Consider the following 21726-nt stretch of genomic DNA (forward strand, 5'->3'; position numbering starts at 1 on the left):
GAGGAAGCTGACAACACTGCGGATCCGAAATACTATGCGTACCACAGGAGGATCTTTCATCCTACCAAGGATTGCTTTGCGCTCAAAAATAGCATCCAAACCTTGGTTGAAGCCGGCGTTATATCGCTCAATTGAGACGAATGAACACTCCGACAAGTACAAGAGTATAAACTGCTCCTTTCAATACTCTAATAGGTATATGAGTCTAAACTGTTTCCTACCATTGACGGGAAGTTTCTGGAGAATTTTTTTATATTTAATATTCTTCAGGATAACCCAGTCATATAACTAATCATAATGTCACACCTATTTTTGCAAAGAAAGCTGGGGGTGGATAATTCATGTAACGGGAAGTTCCCGGAAGAATGTTAAATGTAATATTCTTAGGGATAACCCGATCATTATGAACAAAATGATAAACATTAAACTCCTATTATGATTTTCGAATACTCTTTTGCTGAGATGAAATTCGATCACTTCATTAGATCAATCTTCCCTCACAAAACTCTCATTGGTGCTTAATGACTCACAGTCTCCCACCACAAAGTCCCCCACCAACCAAACTAATTGACGGTGGGACCACCAAAATTCTTTCATGTTTAATCCATTCAAACTTTCGCTATGTTCGTGCACTCAACACTTTCATGGTTAGAGTCCGGATATAATGCTTAGAATTTTAATCTGTCAATCCTTGATGAATTGTCAAACCCCTTCGCGTTAAGTCCTTATCACTTAACACCAGGAACCACATTTGAGTGATTTGTACAAGTCAACACCCCCACTATTATTTGTACTCCCACTCCCATTTGGTCAAACATTCTTACAGTTAGGACCACAACCAAAATCTCCTCTCGATTCCTCCAATGAACGAGAGATCCACAAATCGAGCGGTCAAACCTTCCTACAGTTAGGATCGTCTCAAACATCCCACTCGGTCAAACCTTCCTACAGTTAGGGCCAAATCCAAAATTCACTCTCGATAAACAAGGAATTCATCTTTAGTTCGGTAATCAAACCTTCCGACAGTTAGGGTTATCTGAATCTTTTGATTCTCGGAGTGGAGATCCCACTCTTAGTTTCACATTCCCGGATTCTTGAAGTGGAGATCCCACTTTGAGTTTCCTTTTGCAACTGGAGATAGAATATAAAATTCTTCCTCTTCAGCTTTGGGAGATAGAATATAAAATTCTTCCTCTCCCGCATTCGGGTTCGCCTTCACCCTAAAAGAAGACACGCAAGTGTTTCAAAGCTCTAAATCGCGTGTTTCTTGCACAGGTACGGGTATTTTATGCGCGAAGCCTAAGTAGGGAAAGTCAACGTCTACTAACACGCGTTGCCGGGTTAGTCTTTCAGTCCGATTGAAAAAAGACCGCAGAATGCCAGCTGGGGCCATTTTATCCGGCGAAGCCTAAGTCAAGGCGATAAGTTAGCGGCTTAAGCTCGGCGTTGCTGGGTTGGTTCGTCCCATAAAAAACGACGCGAGTCTACGATATTCAGGCATTCGTAGCTAACAAAAATCCATGGCCCTTTTATGGCATGGGGATTTTATCCGAAGGCCTAAGTAGGGATAAGTCAACGCCTCTTACACGCGTTCGCGGTTAGTTCTTAACGCGTAAAAAGAACAAAAACCTACATACTTCGATATGTGTGGTGCAAGTCATGTATTGCATAAACGCCAAAATCTGTGGCCTTCACATTGCGCGGGGAATTTTATCGCCCGACCGCTAAGTAGCCGGATAAGAGTAACGCCTACATCGCGTTTGCCTTGGTTTAGTCTTTTTTCAACCGATTGAAGAAGAACCACCAGATATTCCAATCTGGGACTTTTATCCGCGAAGGCCTAAGTAGGGATAGGTTCGGCGTCTAAGCACAGCGTTGCCGGAGTAGGCCTATTCCAGTACAATGGGCAAAGTCTAGCGTATTCAATATGCGTAGGCATGCAAGTCTAAGGGAGTTCCATTCCTTTAGCACAGCACGTTACACGTGCGAACAACGGACTTAAACAATCCGCATGCAACGCGCCAGGATTCAAACGTAATCGTAAACGTGTACGCCAAATACGCGTTGAAGGCTGAGGTTTGGCCAAAAAACCTTAAAATCTAGCGTCTGATACACGTGCGCTGTTTAGTCAATTTTCAAGGAGAAAGACGAAGTCTACGTATTCAATATCGTAGCAGCTAAAGAGTTAACTCTTTAGCATAACGTTACAGTGCGGACGGAACTTAAAACAAGCGCATGCTAGCCGACTCAAAGCGGTAGTGCGGTAAAGGCTTATCCAAACCGTTGATGCTAAGAATTTGCCAAAAATTCTAATAAATGCGAGTCATTAACGTATCAGCGTTCATTAGTTGTCTCATGACTTGAACCATCGCAACGGACTTTCGGGATGAAGATCCATACATGGGCAGATGCCAATCAGCTTTAATAGTTGGTCTGCTGCAGCCGAACATTTGGGACCGAGCCTACGCTCCATATACCTTTAAGCAGCTTAACTGTGTTAACGCCGGTCAACGCGTTACAGTAAAGATCGATGCCGGTCAACGCATCAGCAATCTTGCCAAATTAAGGAAAACAATGATTTCAGGGAGTTCAATCAGATTCAGATATGAATTTCTGACGAAGATGATCAGTTCAAAGTCAACTCAATGGCACGAGCTAAGTTCAGAAACTTACACACCAATCTCAGTTCAAGATTTCGACAACGGTCAGACGATAAACGCAACGCCGGAAGAACTTCATCTATTGGATGAAACAATGAATAGATTGAAGGCTGAAGAAATTAAGGATTGAGATAGTTCAAGGTCGCTCTACGAAATTGCGGAGATGGCCTATCTTATCCAAAGCATTCCATACTCCTTTATAAAAGAATGAGTCTGAAATACTTTGGAGGGGGTATCTGTAGGCGTCTAAAAATGCCTATGGGTGTCCGCACACAGCTCGAGACAGAGAGAAGATGATAAACGTCGCTATTAGAGTCGCAGGAGCTCGTTTGACAACGACAAATACATGAAGTGAGTCGACGGATCATACGAAGCAACGGAATCGATAACGAAACGAGAGCTGATCGGGAGGCCCACGTCATTACAAAAGGTGGACAACCCCTCTGTTCCCATTGTATTCCAATATGATCAATTATGAGCCTAGACCCGCGTGGCTTGTCCAACGCATCTTGAATACACCTCATTTTGCCGAGTCGGAATGATGAGAAGGCTGTTACAAGTACCGCGGTCCGGATGGTTGCTTACAGTGCTGCTGCGTCGGACGGTTGCTACAGTAACGGGTCGGATTGGCGGCTACATAACACACGGGTCACGAACATCGCGCTACAAGTCGATCTGCACCGCACAAAAGTGAAAAGTGACAGTGCGATTGAATCTGAAAAATCTTAAAACATAAAAAGTTGTAGATTCTCTCGGTAGCTTCCAACGAATCTTGAATCACCCGAATCGGGAGGTCGTGCGAAAAAGTTATGAACCAAAAACCGCAGTATATCTCAAACGACCACACGCCTAACAGACAAACCACGGGTCGGCTAAGTTTCCCGACCCGCGCGAGCGCGGGTCGGATCAATCCGACCCGCGCGAGCGCGGGTCGGATTGTCCTGTTGCGCAGTCTAAAGTTCCAAAACACGTTTTGACAGTTTTAAATTGGTTTTTTGCAGGGTTTATCGGTTTCAGGGGTTCTTAACTGACTTGAGATCATCCCTAAACGTTGTTAGGCTGCTGTTGACTGAAGATAGAGCCAAATCCCTTGTTCTTATCCAAATAACCGCATTTTGAGGCCTATAAATATGAACCAAAGGCCTCCATTTTCTGGGGCGATTGATTATCAAGACGAGGAGGTGCTGCCGGATTGTGGAGTCAAAGGAGCACGAATTTCTGCGGGGGTTGACAGATCTTGGCGGGTTCTTCGGCATAAAGAAGGAGAGTTCGAGAGATCCGACGCCCGTTCCCGTCCGTCCCTTGAGATTAGGCTTGGTCTTAATCTCGAGAAGAGCCCTGATTTCGCTTGGTCGATTTCAGCGCTTCAAATCAAATACTTTCTCGGCGAAGACGAAACTCTGCCGAATTTTCCATCAATCAGATCCAGATCTAAGGCGGTCCACGGATAAACCCCGACACAGGCAAAGATCCCACGCAAAGCAGCGGGTGATAAACGTCCTCTGCGTTTGTTTTGACGAGAGTTGTAAACTTTTGTTTTCATTGTGTAAAAGTCTTATAAAAAGACAATTTTTTTTTTCATTGTAACGATCGAAGTTGTAATGAATACCGCAATGAATACAACAATTTTCGACGCAAACAGACACCTCTTGTGTCGACTCGAAAGATGGTCGATGACACGAGACCCAAGACAAGACCCCTCTATGTTGACTCGAGAGGCGGTGATAGCTGACTCGAAGTCTGAGGCGAGGTCCGAGATAAGACCCGAGATGAGAACCAAGACGAGATCCCCTCCATGTTGACTCGAGAGGCGGTGATAGCCGATCCGATTCACAGTCCGAGACACGGTCCAAAACGAGACCCGAGACGAGATCACTTCGTGTCGACTCGAGAGGCGGTGATAGTCAACTCGAATTACGAGATGAGACCTGAGACGAAACCTGAAACGAGATCCCTTCGTGTCAACTCGAGAGGTAGTGATAGTCGACTCAAAGTTCGAGACGAGACCCGAGATGAGATCTCTTCGTGTCGACTCGAGAGGCAGTGATAGTCGACTCGAAGTTCGAGACAAGACCCAAGACGAGACCTAAGAAGAGAGCCCTCCATGTTGACTCGAAGGCAGTGATAGTCGACTCGAAGTCCAAGACGAGACCCGAGACGAGATCCCTCCATGTTGACTCAAAAAACGTTGGTAGTCGACTCGAAGTCCAAGATAAGACCCAAGACAAGACCCCTCCATATTGACTCGAAAGGTGTTGGTAGTCGACTCAAAGTCCAAGACGAGACCTGAGATGAGACCCCTCCATGTTGACTCGAAAGGCGTTGGTAGTCGACTCGAAGCCCAAGACGAGATCCGAGAAGGGATCCCCTTCCTATCGACTCGAGAGGCAGTGATAGTCGACTCGAAGTCTGAGACGAGACCCGAGACGAGATCCTCTTCGTGTCGACTCAAGAGGCGGTGTCAATCGACACACCTTGAGTCGACTCGAAAGTTTCCCATCTCATCACACGACTCCCACTGAGCTAAAGTGAAGTTTCAACGCTCTTTGCAACACTCTGACAAAAGAGATTACAAGTCAATAAATCTCTTCAATACAAAAATACATTACACAAAGTTCGAGACACAGAACATGTCTTAGAAGCTATGAAGAAACTCATAGTTTCTGAGACAATGTTCACTGTCTCGTATGAGTGTGCACAAACCAGAAGGTAAACTGAATGAAATCCCATTTTTTTATTCAGACCTACTTCTTTTTAATTGGAAAAAAAATCTTCATTATGAGTTAGCATGTGGTTGATTATAATTGTCAAGGCTTTATATGTATTTTTGGACTTATGAGGTGGTTGCCTGTAAATTTTAAAATTTAAAGGGGTTCTTTATAATTTTTGGTTTTTGCATAGCTTGTAATTTTTGAATTTTTATGGTTTGCTTCCATTTTTAAACTTTTTAGAGGTCATTTTTGTAATTTTAGATTTTTAAGGGGTTGTTTGAAATATTTTCAAGGGCTTTTTGTAACTTTTGGATTTCTTGAGGTTTGTCCATAATTTCTAAAATTTAAAAGGAGTAATTTATAGTATTTAGATTCTTCAGTGGATTGTCTGTAGAGTGTAGATTCATATTTTTGATAGGGTTATAAGTAATTTCTGCGGCTTCACAAAATCTCACATTCATGAATGCAAGCCGCCTCCGACGAAGGCATGCCGAAACAAGTTAGAGACATTATTATTTAGCTTTGAGAACTCCATTGGTTATCTATTAGAAACTGAGAAGTTGCATCGATAAAACCTACAAAGCATTCGCTCAGTTCATTAATTAAGTGGATTTTGAGCTTTTCTTTTTCTGACAAATAAAGTGGAATAGGACACTAGGTTTTGAAAATTGAGCTTCTAATAGATTCTAGCCCTTGAGTTTTAGAATTTTGCTAATATTTTTAAACACTTAATATGAGAACATGAAGGTAATTTAATCCTAAAAGCTGCTAAAATTTTAACATAGCTTAGGAGAGAGGGTAAAGTTGAGGAAAACAAACAATTTGAATAGTAATTTAGAATTGTAATGATTTGAAGGGTCAAAGTTTAAAAACACTACAATTCGAGGGGTACATATAAAAAACCTTTAAAAATATGAGGGTCACAATAATTTTTTGGATGTAGGGTTAATAGTAAATTATGAAAATTATGATTGTTATTTTTTTATTATGAATAATATGATTGGTTAGGATTACTAAATATTTGACTATAATTACTACTTTGTAATTATAAATAGATTTAATTTAATGAGTATTCATAGTTGAATATAGAATCAGGTGCCCGCTTGTTGTTTTCTAATATGACACATGAGAGTTTTCTTTGACCTTAGGGGTAGCCAATTTATCATTATACATGAAGGAGGAATTAACGATATATTAGTATACTATAATATAATATTAATAATAATGTTATATTATATAATATGTAAAATAACATATTTTAACCCGCATGGTTGGCGCAGCGATATCTGCTACACTCATGTTGGGAGACAATCCATAGAGGACTAGTTCTGTGTTCGAATCCCCTAACAGGTAAAAAATCCTTGGGTGAGTACCAGCCACGAAGCATGAGAGGGGATTAGTGGGACAAATTTTCAAAACCACCCATTTTTTGATTTTATTTGTAAAAAACGATCCCATTTGAAAATAATTACAGAAACCGATCTGTTTTCAGCCTAGCACTGAAAACAGGTCGGTTTTTGTAAAAAATTCTCCGAAACATCATGGGAGTTCAACTCCCGTGAAGTTTATGGAGAAATTAAACTTCACGGGAGTTGAACTCCCGTGAAGCTTAATTTGTGCTTAAAACTCCACGGGAGTTCAACTCCCGTGGAGTTACAGTTAAACATTCCCAGAGAACCGATTTCGGTTCTCTGGGAAATTGGGACTGCAACTTCACGGGAGTTGAACTCCCGTGAAGTTGCAGGTCATAGAATGCACAGCCTGCTGTGCATGTTAACTCATATATATGTACATGTTAACTCATATATGCCAATTTATTTGCAAACAACAATATATACATGATTCAACAATGAATTATAACTCATATATATGCCAAATTATTTGCAAACAACAATATATACATGATTCAACCATAAACACAAATGATTATGTATATGAACAATAATTTACCTTCAAAAGTTTAGTATTTAAAAATTCAGGAAAGTTACAAAATTATCAAAATAAGTTCATATACAACCCAATATAGCTCCCCTCCTTCCTCTCCTTCTCTTCCCCCTCCCCCTCGCTCTTCCCCGCCCCCTGGGTTCCTCGACGTCGAGCGTACGCCCGTCCAAATGAGCGAGACCTGTCCTCACGGCCTGCGAACTCGTCGACGTGAGTCTTATGGAACACCTGCGCTATGCTCTTCTTGATCCTGCTGAGGAGACCTAACGCCACCTGATCCTGAATCTCAGTCACGTGCGCATCAATATCAGCATCAATGCTATCTAAAACACGGACCTGCGTGGTAAACAATTTATTAAGTATCAACTCAATAAAAAATATTATAATTTAGCTTAGAAACTTACGTAATCTCTCTCGTTCATCCCACTAGGGATGTAACTATCTGTCGGTGGGCGTGGCATGTGTCCAGCTAAGGGCTGTGGGTCACGCGTGATCCATCTACGTGTGATACCCTAATACCAACGCATATACGCGGTATAGTCAACAGCTGTGGGCCTCGTATCCTGTATGCAATCCCACCTGTCTATGTAGGTCGCACGGACTACGGTCCAGTCAGTCCGGTGCGATGTAGGGCGTCGCCGACGATTGATCTGCTCGACAGGATCTGGAATATGCTGAGAGAGTGTAAACTGCCATAGCACACGGTCCGGTACATGCATCTCTACGATCTCCCAACAGATCAATGGAACTCTGGCTCTCCACAAGCCGGGACTATCTCGGCAGATAGGTGCAAGAGAATATATATCGAGCTCTGGCGGTGTATAGGGTCTCCACTTGAACTGAAATAAAATAAAACATTTATCAGTATCATACAAAAAAACTATAATATTCATACTTCTTGAGTTTTATATTTACATGTTCGTGCTGGAGGCCATCAAGCTCATTTCGGTAAAACTGATGGTGACGCGTCGCTGATTTGTACTGAGCGTATCGCATGTTATACCTATATGCAGAATAGCGAATATATAAGTACAAATATTCAGGTTATGAATGTAATATGTGTTTGTACAATTATACCTGTATGCCAACGGATATTGCCCCTCTAAGTCACGGTGCATAAGTAAAGTGGGTCGTCCAATATGAATGCGCTCCCATGACCAAATCTGTATCAACATACAGCATCCCTTGAATTCTTTATTCTACATCAGAGATACTCTACTCAATTCTTGATACAAATATGCCAACACCACACTGCCCCACGATAGTGCGCCGCATACACCAAAATCCTCCAGCAGTGGCAGCCATCGTGCATGTACGAGAGTCTTGCTCGCATCAGGAAATAGTACGCACCCTATCATGTGCAATATGTATGCACGAGCATGAAACTGGAGTGTCTCATCAGAGGCATCCTCTGGTATGTCGCCCTGAAATGTCTGACGAAGCCACGATAGCTTCATCGCACCACTCCTCAAGTCAGAAACATGTCCAAGAAGCCGGGCACATACCTCCGACCAACTATGATCATCGGTGTCTGTAACTACCGGTCCATCGATCCGGAGCCCAAGTATGACGGCCACGTCCTGTAAAGTGATCGTGCACTCCCCTATATGCATGTGAAAGGTGTTGGTCTCTGGCCTCCACCTCTCAATCAAAGCAGTGATAATCGGCCAATCAAGCCTGATATAACGAATCGTCGAACACGGTCGAAAACCGGCCTGAGCGATCAAAGCTAGTACCCTCTCATCCTCAATAACCCAAGCCGAATGACTATAGGAATGCTCGATCATCGTGAACTCTGGTACGGGCTGCACATAAAACGAGAATCAGTTTTAAGTATATTCGTTAAAAAATTACATTAATCGAAGAAATATATATCTAATTTATCCGTATTACCTCTCCCGAACCAATATGGTCTGAACAATGACCCGCCTGAAGGTACAAAACGTCGGGATTCTCCGGTCCCGGATCCATAATGAATAGACCTGTGATTAAAATATGAGCATATATACAGAGTGCAATGAAGACAATACCATACATAACATATTACAAATAACGAGTATCATACGCTTCAAAGATAACAAATACGAATGACATACATGATCTGACATAGTGCAAAACGTTACATAATACAAATGCATGGGTGAAATGAACGCAGTATCATACAGAACATATTACAAATAACGAGTATCATACGCTTCAAAGATAACAACTACGAATGACATAGTGCAAAATGCTACATAATACAAATCAACGCCTAATACTAACTGGACACCTATTTCTGTTGTGACCCGGTTGATCACATCTACTGCACTTATTTCTCCTCCTAGCTCCTTCACGTCCGTCATCCATACTATTTCTAATACGCACGGAATGAGGGCGCCCCGCCGATCTTTTATACAATGGAGGTAATATCCGTGGCCCATCTTGTGTCCAATGTCGACTATCGTATGGTGGACGAAAACACTCTTTGTACGTTTGTTGATAGTTGTGATTGTGTCCAACATTCATCTTGTTGAGGAGATAAAAAACCTACAGAATCAACTTCAGGATCCTCTAACATGCGGGAATACATTCCTTCGTAGTTCAACGATTTGCCCAAATCTCTCTGATGTTTTTCAATGAACAATTCGACCGAACGCTTCTCGTCGTGTAAGACATGAATGAGACCCATATCGTAGTCACTTGATATTTGAATGCCACTTGTTCTGTTCTCCACAACAGGATAATTGCAAACCACACTGAGGTGATACTCACGTGAGTTAGTTAATGTAAGTTTGTGTAATTCATTAACCAACTCATCGAAAGTACACGATTTTGTTATGAACAACGGTCTCGTCGTGCCTCCTTCATAAACGAGCATATTATTTTCCAGGTAATTAATCTTCCCATCATAAGAACAGAGAATTACAATTCGATCGTTCATCGTAACATCTGAAGAGTGAAAAATTCAATATCAATATTGATAATTTTCACATTAATTGATAATTTCACCTCTAAATACACAAAATTATTTAATACATCTTCACAAAATTCGTAAATAATACACAAAATTATTTAATACATCTTCACAAAATTCGTAAATAATTCACAATTAAATTCTAAAATCTAAATACAATAATTTTCGAAAAAATTCGTAAATAATTCACAATTAAATTCTAAAATCTAAATACAATAATTTTCGAAATTATTGATAATTTTCCCTCTAATTTCACAAAATTATTGATAATTTCCCCTCTAATTTTCACATTTATTGATAATTTTCACACTAATTTTCACATTTATTGATAATTTCCCCTCTAATTTTCACATTTCTTCACAAAATTCGTAAATAATTCATAATTAAATTCTAAAATCTAGATTTTTACATATAATCACAATCAAATAGTGAGAGTAAACGATGGGTTAGGGTTTTGGGCTGTCAGGCTGGGCACGCGGGGTTATATAAGGGACTTAAAACTCCACGGGAGTTCAACTCCCGTGGAGTTACAGTCGAAAATTTCCAGAGAACCGATCTCTGAGAATTTTTGACTACAACTTCACGGGAGTTGAACTCCCGTAAAGTTGCAGTCAAAAATTCCCAGAGATCGGTTCTCTAGAAATTTTCGACTGTAACTCCACGGGAGTTGAACTCCCGTGGAGTTTTAAGCAGAAAATAAACTTCACGGGAGTTCAACTCCCGTGAAGTTTAATTTCTCGATAAACTTAACGGGAGTTGAACTCCCGTGATGTTTCGGAAACTTTTTTACAAAAACCGACCTGTTTTTAGCGCTGGGCTGAAAACAGGTCGGTTTTTGTAATTATTTTCAAAATAGGTCGTTTTTTGCAAATAAAATGCTAAAAGGGATGGTTTTGAAAATTTGTCCGGGATTAGTGCCATCCATAATAAGGTGTGGGGTAACCTCGTGGAAAGCAAAAAAAAACTTATGTACATACAAAAATTAAAACATACTATCATTTGCAAATAATATATAATAATTATAATATAAGATATACCAAATACAATATAATATTATAATACATTATATTAAAGGTTATTTGTATATATGACCCCCAAATCTTCCATATTCCTGTGTTTACCCCCCAAACACTAGTGGAAAATCATGTATCTCTGACGGGCATTCCCGTCAGCGATGCCCCAATTTCCGTCAGCGATAAGTATCACTGACGGCGTCCCGTCAAGGATACGCCGTCAGCGATAGTCCCGTCAGGGAAGAACTATCGCTGACGGGCGGCCGTCAACGATTACTTAAATCGCTGACAGGCGAGAGCGGTGACGCAAAGCCCGTCAGTGAATAGAGAAACATCGCTGACCGGGAATCCCGTCAGCGATGTTTCTCCTAATGCGCTGACGCGGGATCCCGTCAGGCGATACTTATCGTGACGAGGGGACCCGTAGCGTGTTTCTATATTGCTGAGCGGGGGAATCCCCGTCAGCGATAAGTATCGCTGACGGTGCACGTCAGTGATGTTTGTAATTATCGCTGACTGGCTTCCCGTCAGGCGATAAGTATCGCTGACGGTGGAACTCGTCAACTATGTTATGTACAACAGCTGAGGGCTTTCCGTCAGCGATAACTATCGCTGACGGAAGCCCGTTCAGCGATACAGTATCAGCAGGCTAAAAAAAATCTGGTGATATATACTCAGTTCCGCTGTACATATATATAGTTCCCTGTACATACAAATCTCCAACACATTTCACACGCATTCCAAAACATCTCACAATGAATACAATCCAAATTTCACAAACATCTCTCATTCAATCAATTTTCACAAATATTCGAAATATGTACATTCAATTTTCACAATAAGTTCTAAATCCATAAAAATTTCCACAACAAACCATACACGCATATCATAATCTCCAATATAAATATGTCCAATATACAAACACGAGTTTAGGATATAAGTCACTAAGATAGGTCGTCCGCCCTATCCGTGTCATCGTCCATGTTGCCACTAGCGGCTCCATCCCTACGACTCGTGCTCCCAATAGCATCATCTCCACTCTAACAACAAAATAATTTAAATTTAGAATCACATAATATTGTGTGTAATCATATTTTACATATATAATAAGTATACCTGTCTGCTACTCTCTCCACTACCAGTAAATGCCTTTTGAGTGGCCAAGAAGTTCATAATCTGGCTTTGCACCCGAGTAGGAACCCGCCTTCTACAAGATTTCATTATTTGCCTAGAAACCATCGCAAAAGTAGCAGTAGGCTGGATCACTCGCATAAGCTCCTCTTGAATATCCTCCCACATCTCCTCGGGAATCTGACCATCTAACATACTCATCACAGAGGAAACAAGCTGCATCGCCTGCTGAGTGCAATCCTCCTGCGGCATGTAAGAGGGCCCCGATGGCATAGTCGAGGGTGTGGAAATCGGCGGAGGCTGGAATTGTGTAGACACCCTCTGAGCTCCAACTCCCATCCACCTGGTCCTCCCCTTTTTGGGAAGACTACAAACTAAATGGCTCACATTATAATTCTGCTCTCTAGTCAGGGGCTCTTGGCTCTGTGTAACAACCTCAGAATACGTGTTTTCCAGAGCTTCCTAGAAGTCCAAAAAATAAATTTAAGAATACATTGCCACATGAATACATGATTTTAGAATGCACACACACTTACATACTTATACACATGTATATGTGTGTATATGTGTGTGTGTGTGATGTGTGCGCATGTATGCATATGTGTGTCAGTGTGTTTAATTCTTATAATAAACAGAGATTTCATATAGATGCATACATACACATCTACATGCATTCAAGAGTTGAAGCTATTATCTCTAATAAATAATTATATAGAACATATAATGATTACATGACTGCTACTTTTTTGGCCTATCATACAGTTTTAAGACTTTGCAAAAGGGACATGACTTTGCTCTTCAACTTGAGAAAATGCTTGACATTATCTAAACTTAGATTTATACAAATCAATATCTTATAGCAGTTTCTACTACATCCTCTAGTGCATAAATGAAAATAAACAGCTTTTTATATCCTAACAAGCAAGCCCCTCATACGAATCGGTCATAGTAACTCGGCTAATAAGATGACCAAAAGAAGAGTGCAAACAATAAATTCCCACATGATAACAGGCTAATAAGAGCTAAGATAATTAGTTAACCTGCATTTTCTTGGCCAATTCTAGCTTTTGTTTCTTAGTCTCATCCTCATCGTACCCCTTCTTAAATTGAATCATCGTTCTCCTGTGCAGTTCTGGTAGTGGGATAAAGGGAGCGTTCTGAGATTTAAAAATATATTTATTAGTTTTATTTATCAAATATTCTAAGAAGCGGAGAGAATATACATAGAAGATTAAAAGACTTTATACCGTTGTCCTACAAAATTGATCCTCAATCTGGGCAAATGAAGTAGTCCCCGTATGATGATCATAATCTTTTTTCCATCGATTAAGTTTATTTCTCCTACATTTTTCCTTCAACATGAACAAAGAGAATTTTAGTACATGTTATAATATACAATGGAATATATCACTAGTTTCAGATAAATAACTTGATGATAATTAACTACTATACATATTTACCTGGTGCTCCTCTTGGCCCCACAATATTATAAGTGCAGCTAAGTGCTCAGGCTCAACCCTCTTATCTCGCTTGTATATCCTCTCCCAGTTGTGAGTGAAATAAGCAAAGCATTTCTTCTTTATCTCATGTCTCCACTCCCGAAGAGAATGCTTGAACTTTCCCTGGTATCCAAATAAAAATTCCCACCCTACAGGATTGTCTTCGATGTTGAAATATCTCTAAAAAAATAAAATATAGTTAAGCATGGATAATTGATAGAATTGAAAAATAATTGTGCTAAATATAAGAATTTACCCAACAATCTCGGTATATACTCTCCAGGATATGAAATGGCTGCTCCCAAGCCTCGTAATAGGGATTCACATTATCACTCCTCCGTATCAAACATCCAAGGTATGAGCTGAAGTTATTAGCCCATTGTCCGGTTGGAATCCCATTATGTCCCCATCTCACAATTGCTCGGAAACCATCCGCCGGTAACTTTTTTTTAAAGTCACTTCCTTGGCGTCCTTTCTTCTGGTAAAGTTTTTCACCTACAAAAAAGAAATAATAGATATATCAACACTTTTATTTAATCAACACTTTTATTTAAGCTCTTAGAATTTACTAAAAAAGGAAGAAGAAAAATTCTGGAATTGATTAAGTTTTTGATCAAACTCACCAAATCTTTGTCTGATTTCATGTTTTGCATCAGATAGAATCTCATCAATCTGTGGGGCCCATTCATCCAATCTTTTTTTCGTAAGCATGTATTTTTCAGTCTGCTTGAGTCTATAGCCCTCTGCACATGCTGGTAAGGGCCCGCGCTCAATCCCAGGAATGTATGCTCGAAGTACAGCTGGAGGATCTGCATATAATGGTATGTGAGCCGGCTCTTCCTCACCCTCACCTATAAAAATAAAAGAAATAAATTATCATTGTGCATATATCATGAATAAAAATACGTAAGTTAAACCAAGTTATACCTGACATCTCTTCTGAACTCGAAGCCTCTTCCTCAGTGGATTGGTCTTGACTGGGGTTAGCTTCGAACAACCTCCTGTTAATATTTTTAGACATCTGCAAGTTGAATAAACATACAAATTAATATAACATAGATGCAAATTGTCTTGGCGAAAATAAAAACAATGTATTGTTGCGATACTAAATTTTTCATTTCACATCAAGTTTGTAGGCATTTGCAAGCTGAATATACAAAATAAGATATTACATATTTATATCGTCCAAAAGGTAATTGAGATACAATGTAGTGATATTAAATTTTTTATTATACAATTTGCAAACTAAAAAAAATTACATGAAGACCCGATTACAAATAATTGATGTTTAGCTCCTATTAATGTCTGTGATAATATTTGGAATGTCTGTCCGAGTTGTTGGAGCATCCGTTTCAAAACTACGTTTTGAGGGTACGAGAATTCATCGATCGCTGTATTTGGCTCATTGAAGTTGTTTATATAGCTCTCGTCATCATCTTCATTAGTGGAAGGTTGAATATAAGCCCTAGAATCCTTGTACAAGATAACCCACTCGTCTTTAACTGTAGGATCTTTCACATACAAACATTGTCCCACCTGAGATGCAAACATGAATTTTTCATCGCTATCAATTTCTTTATCGAGATTGACAATTGTAAATCCAAAGGGATCCTTTTGAGTCTTTGTAAAACACCAACGAATCATGAACATCATGTATTTATGTTCATTTGGACCACCATAGCCGTAGAATATCTCCACCACATCTTCCAACCTTCCATAATATGTCATATTATTTTCAACTGGATTCTGATCTCTTCTGTTTGAGAAACATTCCCGTGAGAAGATAGCCATGACACCACTATTCTGGGTGACCTTCGTATCATCAACCTCCATTGTGTGAAAGTTATAACCGTTAACACGATACCCACCATATTGAATTACAGCATAGTAAGGCCGCTTTGCGTGAACCTTCACTTCTTCTGATATTTGATTATTAAGAACAAGTTGTTCCTGGATCTAAATATACAAAAATAAGCAAACTATTAAATCAATAATTTGTAAGTGTTTTATAAATAAAATACAAATATTGCTAAATTTAACAATACTTACTTCACTATTCAACCAAGCAGGGAATTCTTTCATATGCCTTTCTTTAAGGTCATGTACAGCTGTACTACCGGTAACTTCATTCTTAAGTTTTTCCTGATGTTGCCTATTAATGTGCATAAATTTAATTTTTATTGTCAGCATAAATTTAATTATTATTGTCAAAATAAAAAATTTGTCAAAATAAAAATTAAAGAGTAAATGGTATGAGAAACTCTTTTTAGATATTTTACCTCCGGTACTCCGAGAAGATTTCAAGATTATTTACAACATATGCATGCGCTTGATCTAACAATATGTTAGAATAATTTTTGTTTAGCCCGCGAGGATAGAGAACTGTGTACTCCTTATTATCAACAGGTGCTTGAAGTTTAGTTTGTTCCCCTCTCATATAACGAGAGGCAAATAAGAGACACTCGCTTCTCACGTAACTTTCAGCTATTGAACCTTCTGGACGAGCTCTGTTACGCAATTGACGCTTCATTGAACCCAAATATCTAAAAAAGGAATATTAACCAGATATAGATGTAAAGAAATTTACATTTAATAGATATAAATATTGATAGGAAACGAATAAATTTTTCTAAATACTAACCTCTCTATTGGATACATCCAACGATAATGGACTGGTCCTGCTATTGCAGCCTCCTCCGCGAGATGATATGTAAGATGAACCATTATTGTGAAAAAAGATGGAGGAAAAAGCATCTCCATTTCACACATTGTTTCGGAAATATTTTCTCCAAGTTTCTCAAAGTCACGGGCGTCTATAACTTTAGAACAAAGCTTTCTGAAAAATCCACAAAAATCAATAATAACCTTCACTGTTTTTTTATTCTGCATAGTATTGCGTAGTGCCACATGTAGCAATTGATGAAGAAGCATGTGATAATCATGAGTTTTAAGCCCTAATATCTTCCTTTCTTGTACCTGGACATTGTTCGATATGTTTGCGGAATAACCCTCTGGTAACTTTATTGATTTGAGGACTTGACAAAATGTTTGCATCTCAACTTTCGACATTGTAATACGAGACGCAGGCAACTCTAATATGTTATTTCCGATAATTTTTGGCTGCAGTTCCTCTCTAATGTTCAATGCAGTTAGATCTTGACGAGCTCGTAGATCATCCTTTGATTTATTAGCATCTTGTAACAGTGTGGACAAAAGATTATCACAAATATTTTTTTCAATATGCATAACGTCCAAGTTGTGACGTATTTTTAGCTCTTTCCAATAGGGGAGTTGAAAAAAATGCTAAATTTGCATAACGTCCAAGTTGTGACGTATTTTTAGCTCTTTCCAATAGGGGAGTTGAAAAAAATGCTAAATTTTGTCCATCCTGAACGTAATTTTACGACTTCAGCCCCATCACTCACCACTTGTGCTTGTCTCTTTCGTTTTGGTATCCTTTTGTTAATACGCAAGTTCCTTACTCCAAGTAAATCTTCTTTCGAATAGCGCTTCTTTCCAAACTTGACGGCAGGGAACCTCTCAAGCAAATGTACAATCTGATCTCCACGTAATGGACGCGGAGCATCTCTCTTCTCAACAGTATCATCAAAAAACTTGCTCCATTTTTTTTGTTCTGTACCTGTGTTTTATGTTCAACCACCTTCTATTAAACTAATAACAAAACTTTCGACTGTGCTGCAGATAAAGACCTTTGAATTCTGGACCACACACTGGACATGTATATGTTCCCTTTGTAGACCAACCTGAAAGATTCGCGTAGGCTGGAAAATTATTAATTGTCCATAGTAAAATAGCACGTAGTCTGAAAGACTGCTTTGCATGAGTATCATATGTCATAACAAAATAGCACGTAGTCTGAAAGACTGCTTTGCATGAGTATCATATGTCATAACCCCTTCAGTCCAGAGTTGTTTTAACTCATCAATTAGCGGTTCTAAAAACACATCTATGTCATTGCCTGGTGCATGCTTGCCCGGTATCAATAATGAAAGTATCATATGCGGTTGTTTCATGCAAAGCCAAGGCGGTAAGTTGTAAGGTGTTAATAAAACTGGCCATGTAGACCAACCAGAACTCATTATCCCAAATGGATTGAATCCGTCGCTAGACAAACCTAGTCTAACATTCCTGCACTCATTTGCAAACGAAGGAAAAGTTCTATCCACATGCTTCCATGCCTCTGCATCAGCCGGATGTCTGATTTTACCATGCAAACGAAGGAAAAGTTCTATCCACATGCTTCCATGCCTCTGCATCAGCCGGATGTCTGATTTTACCATCATCAGTACGTTTATCCATGTGCCACCTCATTTGCTTAGCAGTGTCTTTATTCATATACAACTGTTTTAGCCTTGGTATTAAGGGAAAATGACGCATGACCTTTGCCGGAATCTTCTTTTGCTTAAACATAGACCTTACTGTCCCATGTGTTGAATAATTTTTGCGTTGTACCCATCGTGATACTCCTCAAATTGGACACTCCTGAAGATCTTTTTTATCTTTATAGTAGAGGATACAATCATTAGGGCATGCGTCGATTTTATTGTAATCAAGTCCTATAACGGAAACAATCTTCTTTGCGTTATCATAATTTTCTGGTATGCTCTCTTTTCCATTTGGAATGACTTTTCTCAGCAACACAAGCAACATATTAAAATATTTATCTGCCATTCCACTAAGAGACTTTATACGCAAAAGACGCAGCATAAATGATAACCTGGTGAACTCGGTGCAACCCTCGTACAGATCATTTTCATTGTCGCCTATTAATTTCATTATCTGTGCCAGCTCCTCATGATCAGTCACTCCTCCAGCATTTCCTGACTCGTCAGCATCCTCGACATAATCAAATTGATCTATATTAGGAACTGTTAACATATCTGCGAGCATCGTATGTGTATCATCTATTCTCGTATCATCTATTCCCCCACCGGAAGTACCAGTATCCGCCATCAGTTCTATTTCTTCAAGACATCCTTCCCCATGAAACGTCCAATCTTTTGGTAACTCCGTCATGAAATCCTGATATTAAGTGTTTCTGTAAATCACTTTTATCACCAAAACGCCCTATTTTTACAACCAACAGCAAGGACAATACACGACATCACTATTTAACGTCTCCGTGCGGTCTGCCAAGGCGTACTGTACTGAATTGATTTATTCAATCTTTATATCGCCTATCCCTCATCTATCATACGAGGATATCGATCCATGATTTGTCGAGAGATCCTCATAGATCTGTATGATATTAAGCATAATTAGGTAATGTGAATGTTTTATTAGTCAGCATCAAAATATAAAAGGTTGCGGTGATATTAACTGTTCTCAGCGGCCATCAAGCGAAATTTTAATTATAATTGCGGGAGGGAAAATTACCAAACATAAATTATTGTGGGAGTAAAATCTAATGCTCATATTTGAAATAAGACAAATTTAACGACTGTCATAGGAAATGGACCTAATCCGCATTGGAAATATAGTAGTGTCTACAACTACCTTTATATATTTAAGCGTTTTTATTTCTTAAAAATTTGCGGCAGCGACCTACCCGCAGTTCTCCGAGTACACTGTGCGGATGTTATAATGCGTATCAATCATCGATAATAGATGCGGATTATAATTCGATACGCAAACAACATACGCTTATTGTACAAGAGAACATGCGGTACATGTTATCAAAATTTTTAAGGAATAAAATGCGATAAAGTATACAAAATAGATTGATACAGCTACTGGTACTTCTAACTGTACGAGAAGGGGACTCCTCCGCGGACAGATCTATAATTATTGCATGTATATCATGCTCCTAACATAAATCACGTTAATTCTCTTTAGATGTAAAAAGTATTTTCACATCCAACTAGAATTACGTGAGTTTATATCAGAAGAGATTCACATCCAAACATTATTAAACGGGAAACTAGGGGTAACGACTTTCGATTCATAAAATCATGAATTATAAACAACAATAAATTTGTATTACCCCCAGAGAATAATTTAACCAAAGATAATAAAGACCAGAGAGTAAATTAGCAGCTAGTCAACTGTATCATATCAACACCCAGCAAGTCATAGAAAGAACATGTGTTTCGTTGTTTTTTCTGTTCAACTTCTTTCCATTTGTTGCAAACCTGGGGTATTCATCCGCAAAAAAATTAAATAATAAGATATGATGACTAAAGTGGGAAAATGTTTCTTAAAAGATAATGAAAAGTGTATGAGGTGTCACTTGATATATGAATTTTAAAGTAGGTAATTAAGTGATAAACTACATCATTTCCATTTCTTCACAGACCCTCACTTTGCTAAGAATTGTCAGCTCAAACCAATATCCCTTTCAAATTATATAAGATCCGGGATATAGATTTTAACGACTACCAAATGCACACAGAAATCTTATTAAATGTATTTCGTATTTATGTGAAGAAATGTAAATCTAACAATCCGTGTCATAGATATTCTTATGCCTAGTTCCTGCAACATTACATGTTTGTTCCCCACCAGAGATTAACCGTTAAAATCAAGAAAAGTCTAAATTCTTTGCTGAAATTGCGATAGGCTCGTCATAGTCTTTGTGATGCGACAAACAAACAGAGAAAAATTGCAGCACAGTTTAACAAAGATTACATGTTTCCCTCATAACCAGCTACTCGAAGTTGGTTGTCCATTGTACCTATATTTTCAACCGTATGGATCACTTCTTTCGGCTCCAAAACATGACGGTTGCATATTACAAACATACAACTAGACGAATACAAATACATCAACTAGCAGCAAATGCAACTTCCATGGACTTGTAGGACTTTGGGGAGTATTAAATTTATGAAAAACCAATAGTGGGTTAGTAAATACCAAAACCAGTCTATATCAAATGGAAGAAAACCACAACTACGATTGGAAAATTAGTTAGAATACTATTGTAAATGAATGAGACCCCTGCCTAATTCTGCTGTCCAAGTCCATAAGATCCTAATGGCTTTAAATAAGTTTGCATACATTAAAACCCCTCAATTAATATCCAATTTTCAACTGAAAAATCAAACAAAGGACCGAAAATTACCGTTTGGATCTCCTGCAGTCCAAGAAAACGTAAGACTGTCTTGGACCTCCTGCACTGCAATCCAAGAAATCAAATCTCAGATTAGAAAAAACAACAAAGCCTAAAATCACAACAAAAAAATTATAAAAAAGTTGAAAAAAAAAACAAGGAATCATACGCGACTCAAGAGAATATGACAGAGCTCAGACGACCCCTCTGTTCGAGTCAGCGCGGGGGTGGTGCAGTGGCGAGCTCCAAGGTCGAGCTTGGTTCCACGGCCGGTGGAGTCGAAGAGGGGAAGGGGAAGTTGATGGCTCGGGCAAGGCCAGCCGCGAGGGCTAGGAGATCGCCGGCGCCGAGTCTCTGAGCTGAGAGTGGGGAAGTCGTTCGCTGAGCTGAGCGGCGGCGATGAAAACTTAGGGCTTTTCTCCGATCAAAATTTCATCGCGAATTTATATAACTAACATCGCTGACGGGAAACCCGTCAGCGATGTTTTAACCCGTCAGCGATGTTTTCATCGCTGACGGGAGAGAAGAAATTCTGACGGCAATTTCGTTGACGGGATTTCCCGTCAGCGATATAAACAACGCTGACGGGAAATTCCCGTCAGCGATGTTGCCGTCAGCAATACTCCTATTTCCACTAGTGTAAATTAAAGAATGATATTCATGCACCTCATCTATATTATTGTTGGGTTTTTGTTAAAGCATTTCTTTAGTGGTTTAAGGAGCTGATTTTCCCCGGTCTGAAA

General features: G+C 39.3%; 2 protein-coding genes across 2 annotated transcripts; both read right to left on the minus strand.

The window, feature by feature from the left end:
* Positions 8515–9660, minus strand: LOC109846154 (protein MAIN-LIKE 1-like). Its single transcript, XM_020415377.1, has 4 exons — positions 9509–9660; positions 9412–9416; positions 9209–9297; positions 8515–9120 (listed from the first exon to the last, which is right to left on the minus strand). The coding sequence occupies exons 1-4, from the start codon at positions 9658–9660 to the stop codon at positions 8515–8517; spliced, it is 852 nt and encodes a 283-aa protein (XP_020270966.1).
* LOC109846155 lies at positions 12255–18218 on the minus strand. Its single transcript, XM_020415378.1, has 6 exons — positions 18050–18218; positions 13876–14063; positions 13663–13767; positions 13456–13572; positions 12424–12877; positions 12255–12324 (listed from the first exon to the last, which is right to left on the minus strand). Exons 1-6 carry the CDS (start codon positions 18216–18218, stop codon positions 12314–12316), a joined length of 1044 nt encoding a protein of 347 aa, XP_020270967.1. The 3' UTR covers positions 12255–12313.

The sequence above is a fragment of the Asparagus officinalis genome, chromosome 6 (assembly GCF_001876935.1).
Source record: "Asparagus officinalis chromosome 6, Aspof.V1, whole genome shotgun sequence".
NCBI classification, from domain to species: domain Eukaryota; kingdom Viridiplantae; phylum Streptophyta; class Magnoliopsida; order Asparagales; family Asparagaceae; genus Asparagus; species Asparagus officinalis.

Bases quoted from the DNA above. Each gene is read 5' to 3' on its own strand.
- LOC109846154 (XM_020415377.1), bottom strand. From the start codon at position 9,660: ATGACGGACGTGAAGGAGCTAGGAGGAGAAATAAGTGCAGTAGATGTG. The intron at 9,121-9,208 runs GTAATACGGATA...TTTTATGTGCAG, and splicing joins ACCATATTGGTTCGGGAGAG to CCCGTACCAGAGTTCACGAT.
- LOC109846155 (XM_020415378.1), bottom strand. From the start codon at position 18,218: ATGATGGTAAAATCAGACATCCGGCTGATGCAGAGGCATGGAAGCATG. The intron at 13,573-13,662 runs GTATAAAGTCTT...TTTAAATCTCAG, and splicing joins ATCAATTTTGTAGGACAACG to AACGCTCCCTTTATCCCACT. The intron at 12,878-13,455 runs GTTAACTAATTA...TTGGACTTCTAG, and splicing joins AATTGGCCAAGAAAATGCAG to GAAGCTCTGGAAAACACGTA.